Source organism: Macrobrachium nipponense, chromosome 18, assembly GCF_015104395.2.
Source record: "Macrobrachium nipponense isolate FS-2020 chromosome 18, ASM1510439v2, whole genome shotgun sequence".
NCBI lineage: Eukaryota > Metazoa > Arthropoda > Malacostraca > Decapoda > Palaemonidae > Macrobrachium > Macrobrachium nipponense.
Window position 1 is genome coordinate 40,553,024 of NC_087211.1, and position 12,500 is coordinate 40,565,523.

At 36.3% G+C, this 12,500-nt stretch overlaps 1 protein-coding gene and 1 long non-coding RNA gene across 2 annotated transcripts in view; both read right to left on the reverse strand.

Moving 5' to 3' along the window:
- The window catches only part of LOC135196747 (uncharacterized), an 83,678-nt gene extending 82,485 nt beyond the window's left edge, over positions 1-1,193 (reverse strand). Inside the window, exon 1 of the long non-coding RNA XR_010310450.1 lies at positions 1,088-1,193. This is a non-coding gene — a long non-coding RNA (uncharacterized LOC135196747). The remainder of the gene's footprint in view (positions 1-1,087) is intronic.
- A 2,740-nt stretch (positions 1,194-3,933) lies between these two features.
- Positions 3,934-4,683, reverse strand: LOC135196559 (zinc finger MYM-type protein 1-like). The gene has a single exon (XM_064223405.1). The coding sequence runs from the start codon at positions 4,681-4,683 to the stop codon at positions 3,934-3,936; it is 750 nt and encodes a 249-aa protein (XP_064079475.1).
- Positions 4,684-12,500: the final 7,817 nt, after the last annotated feature.

Genomic DNA, 12,500 nt, shown 5'->3' on the forward strand with positions numbered 1-12,500 from the left:
GAAATATTCTTCAAACGAGACAATACAGAATTGTGGGCCCCAAACACACACGTTACTTGCACCGTCAGAGGCGAATCCAATGCAGTTTGCCAAGTCCACTTTTATGTTAGCAAAAAATTTTCCTATTGCTTTAAATATACTTTCGCCAGTAGCTGAAGTAATTTGCATCAAAGCAAGAAATTCTGTTTTCAAAATATTTTCCTTGGTTGAGTAGAACTCAACACAAAGACACAAGAACTTAGAAACTGTCACATCTGTAGATTCATCTACTACCTTGGGGCAATTATAACGGGTTACAAACCTACACAGGCCTAGCCTGTGATGGCATAAACTAATTTCAAGGGAACTGAGTGGTTGACCAATGCCATCCCATTAAGTTCAGCAATATTGGGATACCACAATGCGAAACTACAGGCTACTCTTAAGGTAGGCTGGATAAGGGGAGTCGCAACAGTACAAATACCCCATACCGACCACACCACGAAGGCGCTTGACACACACCTGTGATGCCATATACAGTGCTTTCTGAAGCCATAGGTCAGCTTAGATGGGGCAGAAAGTCAAGGGGGACTAGCAACCCTGATTACAAGAACGGAATCTACAGCCCAGGCTCAGGTAGGACCCAAGCACTTTAAGTTAGGTTAGGATGCACCTCTCTATTTCATTAGTTTTTTCTTTTCATTTTCCACACAGATATCTCAGTTTTGCCATTTAATTATTTTTATCGTTACACCTTGGAGTAGTTGCTGCAACAGGTTTCCAACCTACACAGGCCTAGCCTACGATGTCATAAAGTTTAAAAACAAAGGGCAGATTAACCTATATAGGACCACTTGGTTTTCTATCAAGTCCTTTATAATACACATGTTGATAAAACTCTAATTGGCAACAACCTAGATAATTAGAAAAGCGGTTTGACTTGGAAATTGACTACTCTATAACACCTGGGAAAGGTTGTCATTCAGTCTCCCTGATTAAGGCTAGGTTGAATTTTGTTTGGTGTCATATGGCTAATATATACAATTTTCATCCCTGATAAAATTAATCATGCCTATGACCCAATAAATAGAAATTATCTAATGCTTACCAATGCTTCAATTATCACAGAAACTTTAACAACGAACTGGTACACTTTACTAGGCTAAGTATGATTCGACAATATGTCTTGGTAACCGCGGCAAGGCGAGTTCCGAGAACCTGACTCTGAATCCATGGACGCTAAAGAAAGAATCAACCACATAGTAACCAATAATACTTAAAGGAGGAACCATATTTTGTTATTGCTTTAGGATCATTACCGAAAAACTTGGCCTATTCTACTATACCTCACAATAACATCATTATCAAACAAATACATATCTGGTGAGAGAGAGGGAGCCTCTAGAAAAAATGTGGATGCGGCGCTGCATTTTTCAATACAAAAAAACTTTGGAATGTTAAATCTGTAGTAATTCAATTTCACAAAAGATTGATTTCTGTCTCTTCATAGTGTAGGTTGTGCATTAAATTTTCCTCTAAATTGCGTCTTACAACATGATTATGAGTACCACACAAGAAACAATATATTTGCTATGCTCTCGAATTTAGTAATACTATTATTCATTTACATAGCAAGTGCTCAACCTGGTAGCCCCCGATTAATTTGAGCCAGGTTACGAAGTGCTCTGTCCCACAGACTCCCACAGCTCTCTTTCATCTAACCATCTTAATTCTTTTTAAGCTTTGCATGAGTTGGTCTGGTGATAGAATTTCACTCTCGACGTGGTCCGGAAGTTACCTTAAGCCGTTGGTCCCGTTGCTGAATAACCACTGGTTCCATGCAACGTAAATACACCATACAAACAAACAAACAGTTAATGGCTGCCAACCACTTATTTCTCCTTTCCTTGCCACTTTCGCTGGGAGTACGATGCCAGGATACTATGCTCCCCTTTCGCCACCTATTCGTGCATCCTACAACAACACACGACTGAACCATTGCTTATAATTAAGGCGCAGATTAACTTGAATTTGAATGATCAACGTTCGTCTGATACGGTAGTGAAGCAGAAATGGCTTTTTGCCCACCAGCAGTGTTATTGTTTGGAAAATTATCTGTGGATGACGTCACGTTGATGACTCCTATTAAGTCTCAGATTTTGTAAGTATAACTAAAGGTGTTCAAACTTATGTCCGATACCAGTAACCCATACGCGGGAATAAATCATGACTATAAAAATTGATATAAATTCAACTATGAAAATACGTTGGTAATATCCAAATTTGTCGAATCGTTAGGAGAGTAAATCACCTTATATTACACGAATGATGGACATGGTTGAGTTATTGGCTGCCAATCTAAGAAATGGGCCACTATCAGCCATTCAACACTTAATACAGTGGAAAGAGGGAGTAGGAGCGGCTGAACAGCAAGACAGAAACCACAAAAAAAATGGAAGTTAAGTATATGTATAATAAGGTGTAACGCAAAAATTCCACATTTGCACAAAGAAATAAAAGAGGTGTTGGACAGGCAAACTGAAAAAAGTTTAAACTGTTGAGCCAACTCATCTTCAAAGAATTGAAATGAAATGGGTTTTTGAAGATCGAATTACCTGAAATAAGTAAAGTGGAGTAAAGGGTTGAAATGGTGAAAAATACAGAAATAAAACAACATGCAAAGAACATTTTTGCATACTATGATCCGGCGTGTGCTTCGGTTGCTTGGTCATGTTACGAAAATAGCAGAGAAAAGACTTGTCAAAAGACTGCAAATTCGATAGTATTGTGAGCGGAAAATGAAAGGACAATCAAGAATATGTAGTGGGTGGCGGTAACAGACTGGTAGAAGCGTTAGAAACAAAATAACATAACATCTGGAATAATACGTAAAGTGGGCAAGACTGTGAATGGTCCATTTGATACATTAGGATTTTCATGTAATGTTGATGTAGATCCTGTCCAGATATATGGCGCAGTTGTGTTACTTTTATCTTTTTCTTTTACATTAGTTCATCAGTTTTCAGGTGAATGATAAATATTTCTGGGATTACAGTTTTGTTTACATAATGAAGTAAACTTATGAAAAAAGCACCGTCGAAAGACATATACTATATATATATATATATATATATAATATATATATATATATTATATATATATAATATATATATATATATATATATATATATATATATATATATGTGTGTGTGTGTGTGTGTGTGTGTGTGTGTGTGTGTAAGGTCCATAAAACCTCTTATCTTCATATTATACTGATATATTACAGTAAAGGATATATATATTTATATTGTAAGACCCATAAAACCTCTTATCTTCATATTACTGATATATACAGTAAAGGATATATATATACTATATATATATATATATATATATATATATATATATTTATTATATATATATATATATATATATATATATATAATATATATATATATACACACACACACAGGCGACATAACCATAGAAAATAAAACAAACTGCAGATAAAAATAAAATACGTGAATTTGGTCTTTTAAAATCACTTCATTCAACAAAATTCATAAGGTGTAAAAGCCTTAAGTACAACAACATGTGAAACATATTTCTAAAATTTTAGACCTGCAGAAATTACTGTTAGCATGAATAATTCTCATCCGAAGATTACTTCATATTTGAAAAATTCTGTTGCAGTTAAGATTACCATTTGATAAAAAAAAATTATAAGTATAATTACGTAAATGTGTTACTAATTACTTTTCTATTAAATGATTATTACTCCAAGCCTGTACAAATAGTCAAATACAGAAGAAAATCTTTATTACACAACATTTTATAGCATATTTAGAGATAAATTTAAAGAACGTTTTGTCCCTTCCCTTTCGTTTGCCAAATACATCTATTATGGTGTTCATATCTATCCTGCTGGCATAATCTCTTCAATGCAAAGTAGTCCTAATGCTGAGACCCAATCCTGTCCCATATAGATCTAAGGTAAGTCTTGAGTCTTCTCAAGCACGAGAATGACCTCTCTGCCGAACAAGATGTTGCGGGTAAGGTTGCCAGGGTTTTTGCCATCTCACTGAAGTGCGGTAAAGCACACACAGAATTCAAGTAAAGATACCTTATCACTTTATTTGCAGTACTGAAATCCACGTCTTCCAGGTTGTGAAAAATGGCAGTTTCAGCCATTAGGATGTCTTGGTCCACATTGTAGAATTCAGACACTGCCTTGAAATCATCCTTTACTGCGTTCCCTAATATAATTTTTGCCAGGGATGTCAGGATATGTGTATCCCTGCTTGCAAATCTCTCTCTCATTTCAGTGAGAACTCTGTCTAAGGCATCATAGTAAGAAATTCTGGCTCTTTGATGGTCTGTAAAGGAGATGGGTTCTTCAGGAGTTACTACTGAGAGTGCTTGCAGCCTCTTGGATGGTTTCTTTTGGCGCTTTTTAGTTTCTATCTCTTCAATGTCTGATGCAATTTCAATCATGTTAGTTGCAGTTTTTCTGGCTTTTTCCCAAATGAGAGAAAACATATCTTCTTCCCTGTACTTTTTGAGGGTTTCTAGTGTATCATCATAAGTGATCTTTGCAGTCATCACGTCAACATCATGACCCTGCAGGTATCTAGCCAGGGCAGTTGTGTTGGAAAAGATAACTTTTAAAGTCTGCAAGCCAAGGATGAACTGGAACTCAAGCATAGCTTTGACAAGACCCTTTGCATTCACAGAAGTTTTGGCATCTTATTCCTTAGACAACTCTATTAGAGCAAGTAGAATTCTCTCAGGTTGTTGCTCTACAGCTTTCACAGCCTCCCATCTACAGGACCACCGTGTCTCACTTACAGACTTCAATTTGATGTACTTATGGACTGTATGGTGTTGGGTCAATATCTGGCATGTGTACAGAACGGAGAACACTCTCTCGCTTAGGTGTATTAGAGAAGTTGTGGATGGACTGGACAACTCCAAGAGCATTCCTGATGATAGTATTTTCCTGCAATGTATCCTGTAGTGCAAGGTTGAGTAAGTACCCATAACAGTGGACATAGCTGGTCTTGGGTGCAACCTCTTGCACTCTTGTAGCCACACCTTTCTCTTTGCCACTCATGTTAGATGCCACATCATAGCAGTGGCCAACTACATCCTCAATTCTCAGCTCCATTTTGTGAAGTACATCATAGCAGTGGCCAACTACTCCTCCAATTTCTCAGCTCCATTTTGTGAAGTACATCAATACCAGTTGGAAGAGTGCCTTTCTCTTTGCAGACTTTACTTCATGGAAGCCAACGAAGGTTTCTGCTGGCTGACCATTGTGTATATAGCGCAAACACACAGACATTAGCTACTAGTATAACCAGAATGCATAAGAAGTTGCTGACCGTAACATTGACTTATCATTAGAATGTTATTATGTATTCAGTTTCTAATATTACAGTTTCCCTACTGATTACCGTTCTTATTACATTAACCATTATCATGTACTTATTTGTACATCTATATTCATTACTAACTGTGTTGCCTAACTTAATTATCTGGCAATAATGTTATGGAAATAATTGCTTGGTGTAGCCGATGGTTGACAATGAATGATAAAGAATACATAATGTACGATATACGATATCTAACAGAAAACTATAAAAAAATAATCGGCACAACGATTGAACGGGACTTTTCTCCAACCATGGAAATCAGCAATGGATGCATTTCAGCCTGCTGATGGTGAAACTCCTCTCTCTCTCTCTCTCTCTCTCTCTCTCTCTCTCTCTCTTGCAAGCACATATTTTGTTCATAATATTAGCTTCTAACATATTCTATAACTCTCATACATATTACTTAAATATACTCTCAATTGTAATGGTAATTCCCATGCTATTATTTATTATTTGGTTACAAATACAGGTTTATATTTATTTTTATTCTTATGCTTATAAGTAAAAGCTTTCCTGAATACCCAAATATCTCGACCATTAGCCCGACAAGTTATTTTTTTTTACTTTTATTCTTGCTATATATATATATATATATATATATATATATATATATATATATATATATATAATATTATTTATTATTATTTGTTTATATGAATAAAAAATTCCCTCCCCGAATGCTCGAATATCTCGACCGATTTGCCCGAACTTTAGCCGATTCCCTAACCCAGGGTGGCCAATTGCAACCCCACCCCCCAGTCCCCCTCTGGCCACTATGCCACTATGCCTATGTCTATATATATATATATATATATATATATATATATATATATATATATATATATGTGTGTGTGTGTGTGTGTGTGTGTGTGTGTGTGTGTGTGTGTAACAGTCCGCGGTCCACCACTTACAATGGTACTAGGACGGCGATCAGTTGTATGTCTATTCTTGCGACTGTGATACGCAAAGCATTGTGGTTCATTTTCCCTTTCTCGTCGAAGTGACATCAAGTAGATTTGTTCTTCTTCAGAATTGGGGAGATGACTCAAACTTCCTGAGTTAACTGCTTAACAACTTTATTTAACTCCATCACAGGAGTATAGGAAAGGTTGGTCAGATGACCGCACTGTTTGAGAAGTATGAGAGAACTAACCTTTTCAAGAGAGTCGCATCGATAGCTGACAATAGCTATCTCAGCATATTACAAAAAAATGATACATTCATATGACTCGGAAGTCATGTGTTTTCCTTTACAGGTGATAGGTCACCAAACTTCCCATGGAAGGTGTTGTGACCTGTTTACAAGACAATTGTTGATACAGATAAAATGCAAACCAGGCCACTGCAAGCATTGCATGGCATGGTCTAGTTTTACGTCCTGTTATGGCTATTGGATCACCTCTCCTAACTCGCCAATGACCCCTTGGTTCATCGGTTTATTTACAGATATGGAAAATATCTGTATTAAAATAATGTATGCATTACATATATATGACGGTTGATTACACCGGAATGATGTTTACATAACGCATAAGAAATTATTTTAAAACGGCCTATAAATAGAAATTCCAGAGTTAGCCAGCCAGCCAATGAAGAGCCTGGACAGGGATCTTCTTTCTGTTCTTGAGGAATATTATAAATTTAAAAGAAGACGAAAAAATTATCATTGGACCTACAATGTGAAGAATTATACTAAAATATTTGAAATACCTGCTGCGTGACCCCGACCGCCCACTGATTGGAGGGAAAGTTGATGTAGTATAAATTGTCAGATACTATATCGATGACTGGCAAAAGGGTCGATTTAAAGAATAAAAGGTCTTAGATTTCGGTAAAATAACACAGAGGAAAAGGAAACGAAAATCTGCAAACAGAAAACAAGAAAACAAACTTTCTACGGATATAAATAAAGCATTTCCCCTTATACCGTTTCTCTTTTGGTATTAGGTAAAGAGTGACACACATATGCATGTCCTCACGAATAGAAGAAGAAATATTAATTTAGTTAACTATGAACCTTAAAAATTTTGACGAGCCGATGTTGCATGTATTTTCTTTTAGTTTTCCATAATCGATAATAAGCGTTTTCTTCATTGGGCTACTAACACCCTCCCATTGAAAACGGTAAAATCACAAGCATTACTATAACATAGTATACCCATTTGTTAAAAGATTTTAAGTATAACAGAGAATATTCAACGCATAAAGCGAGAAAAATCCGAGGATATAAAATCCTCAAATTAAGTATCACGGCCTCTGTGCCGATCTGGAGAGTCAGAGCTGCGCTGGCATAAGGCCACCCAAATGAATACTTACTAGATAGTGACCCGCAAGGTTTTTTTGTTTTTGTTAAACCCGTTGAGAATGAACGTAAAAAGATAAACAAAAGACTGTAAATATCATAAAGTTACGAAGCCTGAAAATCCTTGGGGTCACTATCTAGGAAAAACTCACCTAAACGTATTTATTACCTTAAAAAGCCTGTCACGTTTCTGTTGAGAGAGAACGTTCTGAAAACCGATTAATTCGAGATGACATAGCCTCTGAGGCAAACGATGAATCATTATACTACATCCCCATTGAGAAAAAGAGAATTAACCAATATGAATAAAACCCAGTTCGAATACCAGGCAATGAATGAACACTACGGGCACTTTTCCTTTTATACAGCTATATGCATAAGACTGTCTAAGAAGTGGTAGGTAACTGACGGTCAGTCAAATGTGGTGTGACAAAGCAACAAGAAGAGCACGAAACTTGCTGCAATATCCCATAATACAGTATTAGAATCCAAAGTCAAAGCATAGCGAAGACACAAAAGAATCTGTAGGCTTATATGATATATATATATATATATATATATATATATATTATATATTATATATATAGTATTATATATATATATATATTATATATAATATATATATTATATATATATATATATTATATATATATATATACACAGGGTGGTTTCGAAATTAGAGGGCCCCCCCCTCTAGAGCATAAACTCAAACTGATATGCACAAAAACAAAAGTAATTCAGTACAAGTATTTATTTAAGTTTCTCTCTGAGTCTTTAATATTTTGTGTGGCCTCCATCTGCCTGTACCATAGCCTGCATTCTTGAGGGGTATGATTTCAGCAAATCACAAAAAAGCACAGACTCAAACTCCATTTCCCTGAGCACTTCAGTCACCACTCTTCGCAGGTCGTCGAGGCTTGGTATACCATCATAGTTCACTTCAACACGATCCTTTAAGATACTACCAATGTTTTAACACACAATAAGGTCAGGGGAGCTACCTGGAAATTCACTTTACGAGAAGAAATCGATACCACTGTTTCGAAGCAGCTCCTGTGTCTGAAGTGCCTTATCCTGCAAAAATGTGACTTCTTCAAGAGATAACGCGTTTTCAGGATCTTTGAGGAAAGGAAATACTCCACCAGTAAGCACAGTTTCTCTGAGTACTCACCATTCCATGACTCCTTTTTCTTTGATGATCCACATTAACTGTTTGGCTGTGGAACAGAGAAAAATTCCCAAACATTCACGAAATTTCACAACTTGGCATTAGTGCATGTCATCACTGTTATCATCCAACTTTGTAGCCCAAATGATGTCATTTTTATGATTTGGCTTCCTGACTGTGTAAATGAAGAATTCAAATACTGATCGGCAACAATGGAGAAGTCAGCTTCATCCCAATCTTTAAGAAATTAACCACAAAACCATGCACGGTCTTCTCTCTGTTGCTGAGCGATGCTGGGCTTGCTGATAACATGAAATGGCTTGATACCAGATTTTTTCAACTAACGATATATACCACTATAACTTCTCTTCTTTCCCCTTTTTGTTTCTAGTTCAAGCGCCAATTTACGTAAAGACTTCCTTGGTCTACCCACTGCCTCAGCTATGATGTCTCTTGACTCCTGAGAAAGGACTTCAGACCTTCCAAGATTCTCACTCTTTTCGCGATGAAAGTCATATGGATTTTTGTTCCAGTTTCTTTTAACAAAGGATTCATCTCTTTTAATGTATTTAGCTATCCAGGAACGTGAAATGAAGGATGTGCCAGCATCGCTGGCCTCTCTGAAGGTTATAGCCCTGATTCAGTCTATCCATCTGATTTCCTCCAAGTCGTTAGCCATGGCTGTATCTAACTCCATCACTCAGTCTGAAAATACAAGAAATGTAAAATGAAAAATAGTTCAATAGAAACTTAAGATAATGTACTTGGAGATAGGCTATAGCAGAAAACTTCACAACTTTCCATTTGTTCTGTGGGGGGGAGGGGGCTCTAATTTCGAAACACTCGGTAATATATATATATATATATATATATCTAATATCTATATATATATATATATATATATATATATATATATATATATATATGTGTGTGTGTGTGTGTGTGTGTGTGTGTGTGTGTGTGTGTGTGTGTGTGTGTGTGCGTGTGTGTGTGTGTAAATTCCACAATGATTTAATTGATTGGAAGCCAGAAAAGTCTATGTCCTATGGGTAATTCCATATGGAAGTAAGCATACTGTAACTGAAACTACTATTAAATTATCTTCACTATAATAATAATAACTGATGAATACGGGTTGTTTCAAAAACTCAATTTTGTTAGATAATTTTGTATTTTCCTCTGTCAATATATTTGAATACTTGAAAGACAACATTCGGTCTCTGGCATCCTGCGCTGTTTCTCTCTCTCTCTCTGTATATATAATTCACAACCTTCTTTCAACTTCCACCAATAATTTACTGTAATTCGTAAATATGATATATGAATATTCCATCTCTCTCTTTCCTATAAAGCTGAAACCTTTATTTCAACTTTCACACACAGTTTAATCTGATATGTGCTGTTGAGTTATCAGTTATTTCTACCTCTCTCACTTCTCATTGTCAATACTTCCATTTCAATTTTTTGCGAGAAATTTTATGAGCTATTCGTTACTGTCTTGTGGATAGTTTACCTCTCTCTCATCGATCATAACGCCTATATTCTAATACTTCTCCAACAGCTAAACTAGGACTCTCTCTCTCCCTCTCTCTCTCTCTCTCTGCCGTTCTACCAAGCCGATCCTCCGCCGAGTTTCGCCAGCAGTTAATACTGCATTACTGAGCCACTACGCTTGGCAATTTGGCGCTCGATTCGGCAGTAAAGGAGTAAAGAAGTCCCTATAATATTTGGATTGCGATTCACACACGGACACTGGCGCACAAAAATCGGAGATGGCGGCATATTCTCTCCCTCTGGCGACCGGATCAGGGCAAGACTTAATTGCGGCCATCACAGAGCAAATGGCGTAATTTGCTTTTAATTACACTCGCTTACATAAAATCCACGGGGGGCTGAATTGGGAGGGAGCGCAAGGAGATACGCCATTGAAGAAAAAGTCACTGTCTTAAGCAGGGTTTGTTGTTGTTATTATTATTATACCATTATTATTACTTAAAAGGCAAATGCACGTGCATTTATAAGTCAAAGAGAATATAAAACAGCAACGCAAGTTTCTACAAACTATTCTTTCTAAAAAAAAAGTAAAAGAATCGAAGTATGTTAAAGATGACGCACTTAAACAGCCGGCAAAATAGCAAGTATCATTGAAGAACATTAGGCGCTTATACATGACTGAAATTATGTTATAAAGAAGCATGCTGCAGATAACGGACTTCAGCCTAACATAAATATATATATATGTGTATATATATATATATATATATTATATATTATATATATATATATATATATATATATATATATAAATAAATAAAATCTAATAACAATATCTAACTTTGCACATAACTGACTTTATTTCTTTTTTCATGCAGATTTTGTGTGCTTACGTGCGTATGTCTTAATATGTGGAGTTGTCAGTGCAAATTTGAGAGAAATACGAATGGTCTCTGATTTCCTTTTAGGTAGAGATCCAGTCGTTTCTTTCTCATTGACTGCTCAGAGCCTCTTCTCACCTTCCTTTTGAATACGGGGGGCGGGGGGAAGCTCCTCTGTGTATGTATGTATATTTATACCATACATGGTGTGTGTGTATATACACTAGTTTTGTCAACCTGTAGGGAGGGCTCTACTGAAGAAGGCAACCCGGTACGATAAAATAACGAATTATATATAAGATAAATAACTGGGAAAACAAATGAAATACAACAGTTTGCAAGTGTGTCTAAAGTTATTCAGATCTTCGGAGAAAAAAATTCTTGGTCTCCAACGCTTCAACTACGTGATCAAGAGGATCGTACAATAATTTTACCCACAGAAGGAAGGCAAGGTTTTTATCATTAATCGCAAATCTAGTACTACGTGGGAAGATACGAATGCAAAAAACGAAAGCGCCTCATTGGCGTGGTTGGTCTGGTCTTTGCCTGTCACCTCGGTGGCCGCGCGTTCGATTCTCGGTCAATCCACTGAGGGGTGAGAGCTGTGTGTTTCTGGTGATAGAAGTTCACTCTCGACGTGGTTCGGAAGTCACGTAAAGCCGTTGGTCCCGTTGCAGAATAACCACTGGTTCCATGCAACGTAAAAACACCATACAAACAATGATCGTTATTATGAATAAGGGTGATACAGTTTGCACAAGAACCAACTGAAAGACAGACCATAGATAAATAGTTAATAGTAAGAGCTGGAATAGGAAATATGATGCAACTAAGGGTTTCACCCAACGGAATACAATGAGAGTCAGCTGCTGAAGACCAAACTGGGGAACATTATTCGAAACGTGGCAGAATAAAAAGACAAGAAAAACCCTGAAATATACTGATAGGGGTGTTGCTTTCCACGGAGATGTCGACGCTTGATAAGATTCTCCAAGATGTTAAAGAAAATCTATCAACACTGGGCGTCCAGTCCATTATAATCTGAAAGACTTGATGTCGATAATACAGCCAATGGAAGGAGTCAGCACTGGAGCCATTACAGATGGTCACAATTAATTCTAGGAAATATATAAATATATATATATATAAAAACTGAATATACATACATACAATATAGTATATAATATATATATATATATATATATATATATATATATATATATATATATATATATATATAT

Bases quoted from the DNA above. Each gene is read 5' to 3' on its own strand.
- LOC135196559 (XM_064223405.1), bottom strand. From the start codon at position 4,683: ATGCTTGAGTTCCAGTTCATCCTTGGCTTGCAGACTTTAAAAGTTATC.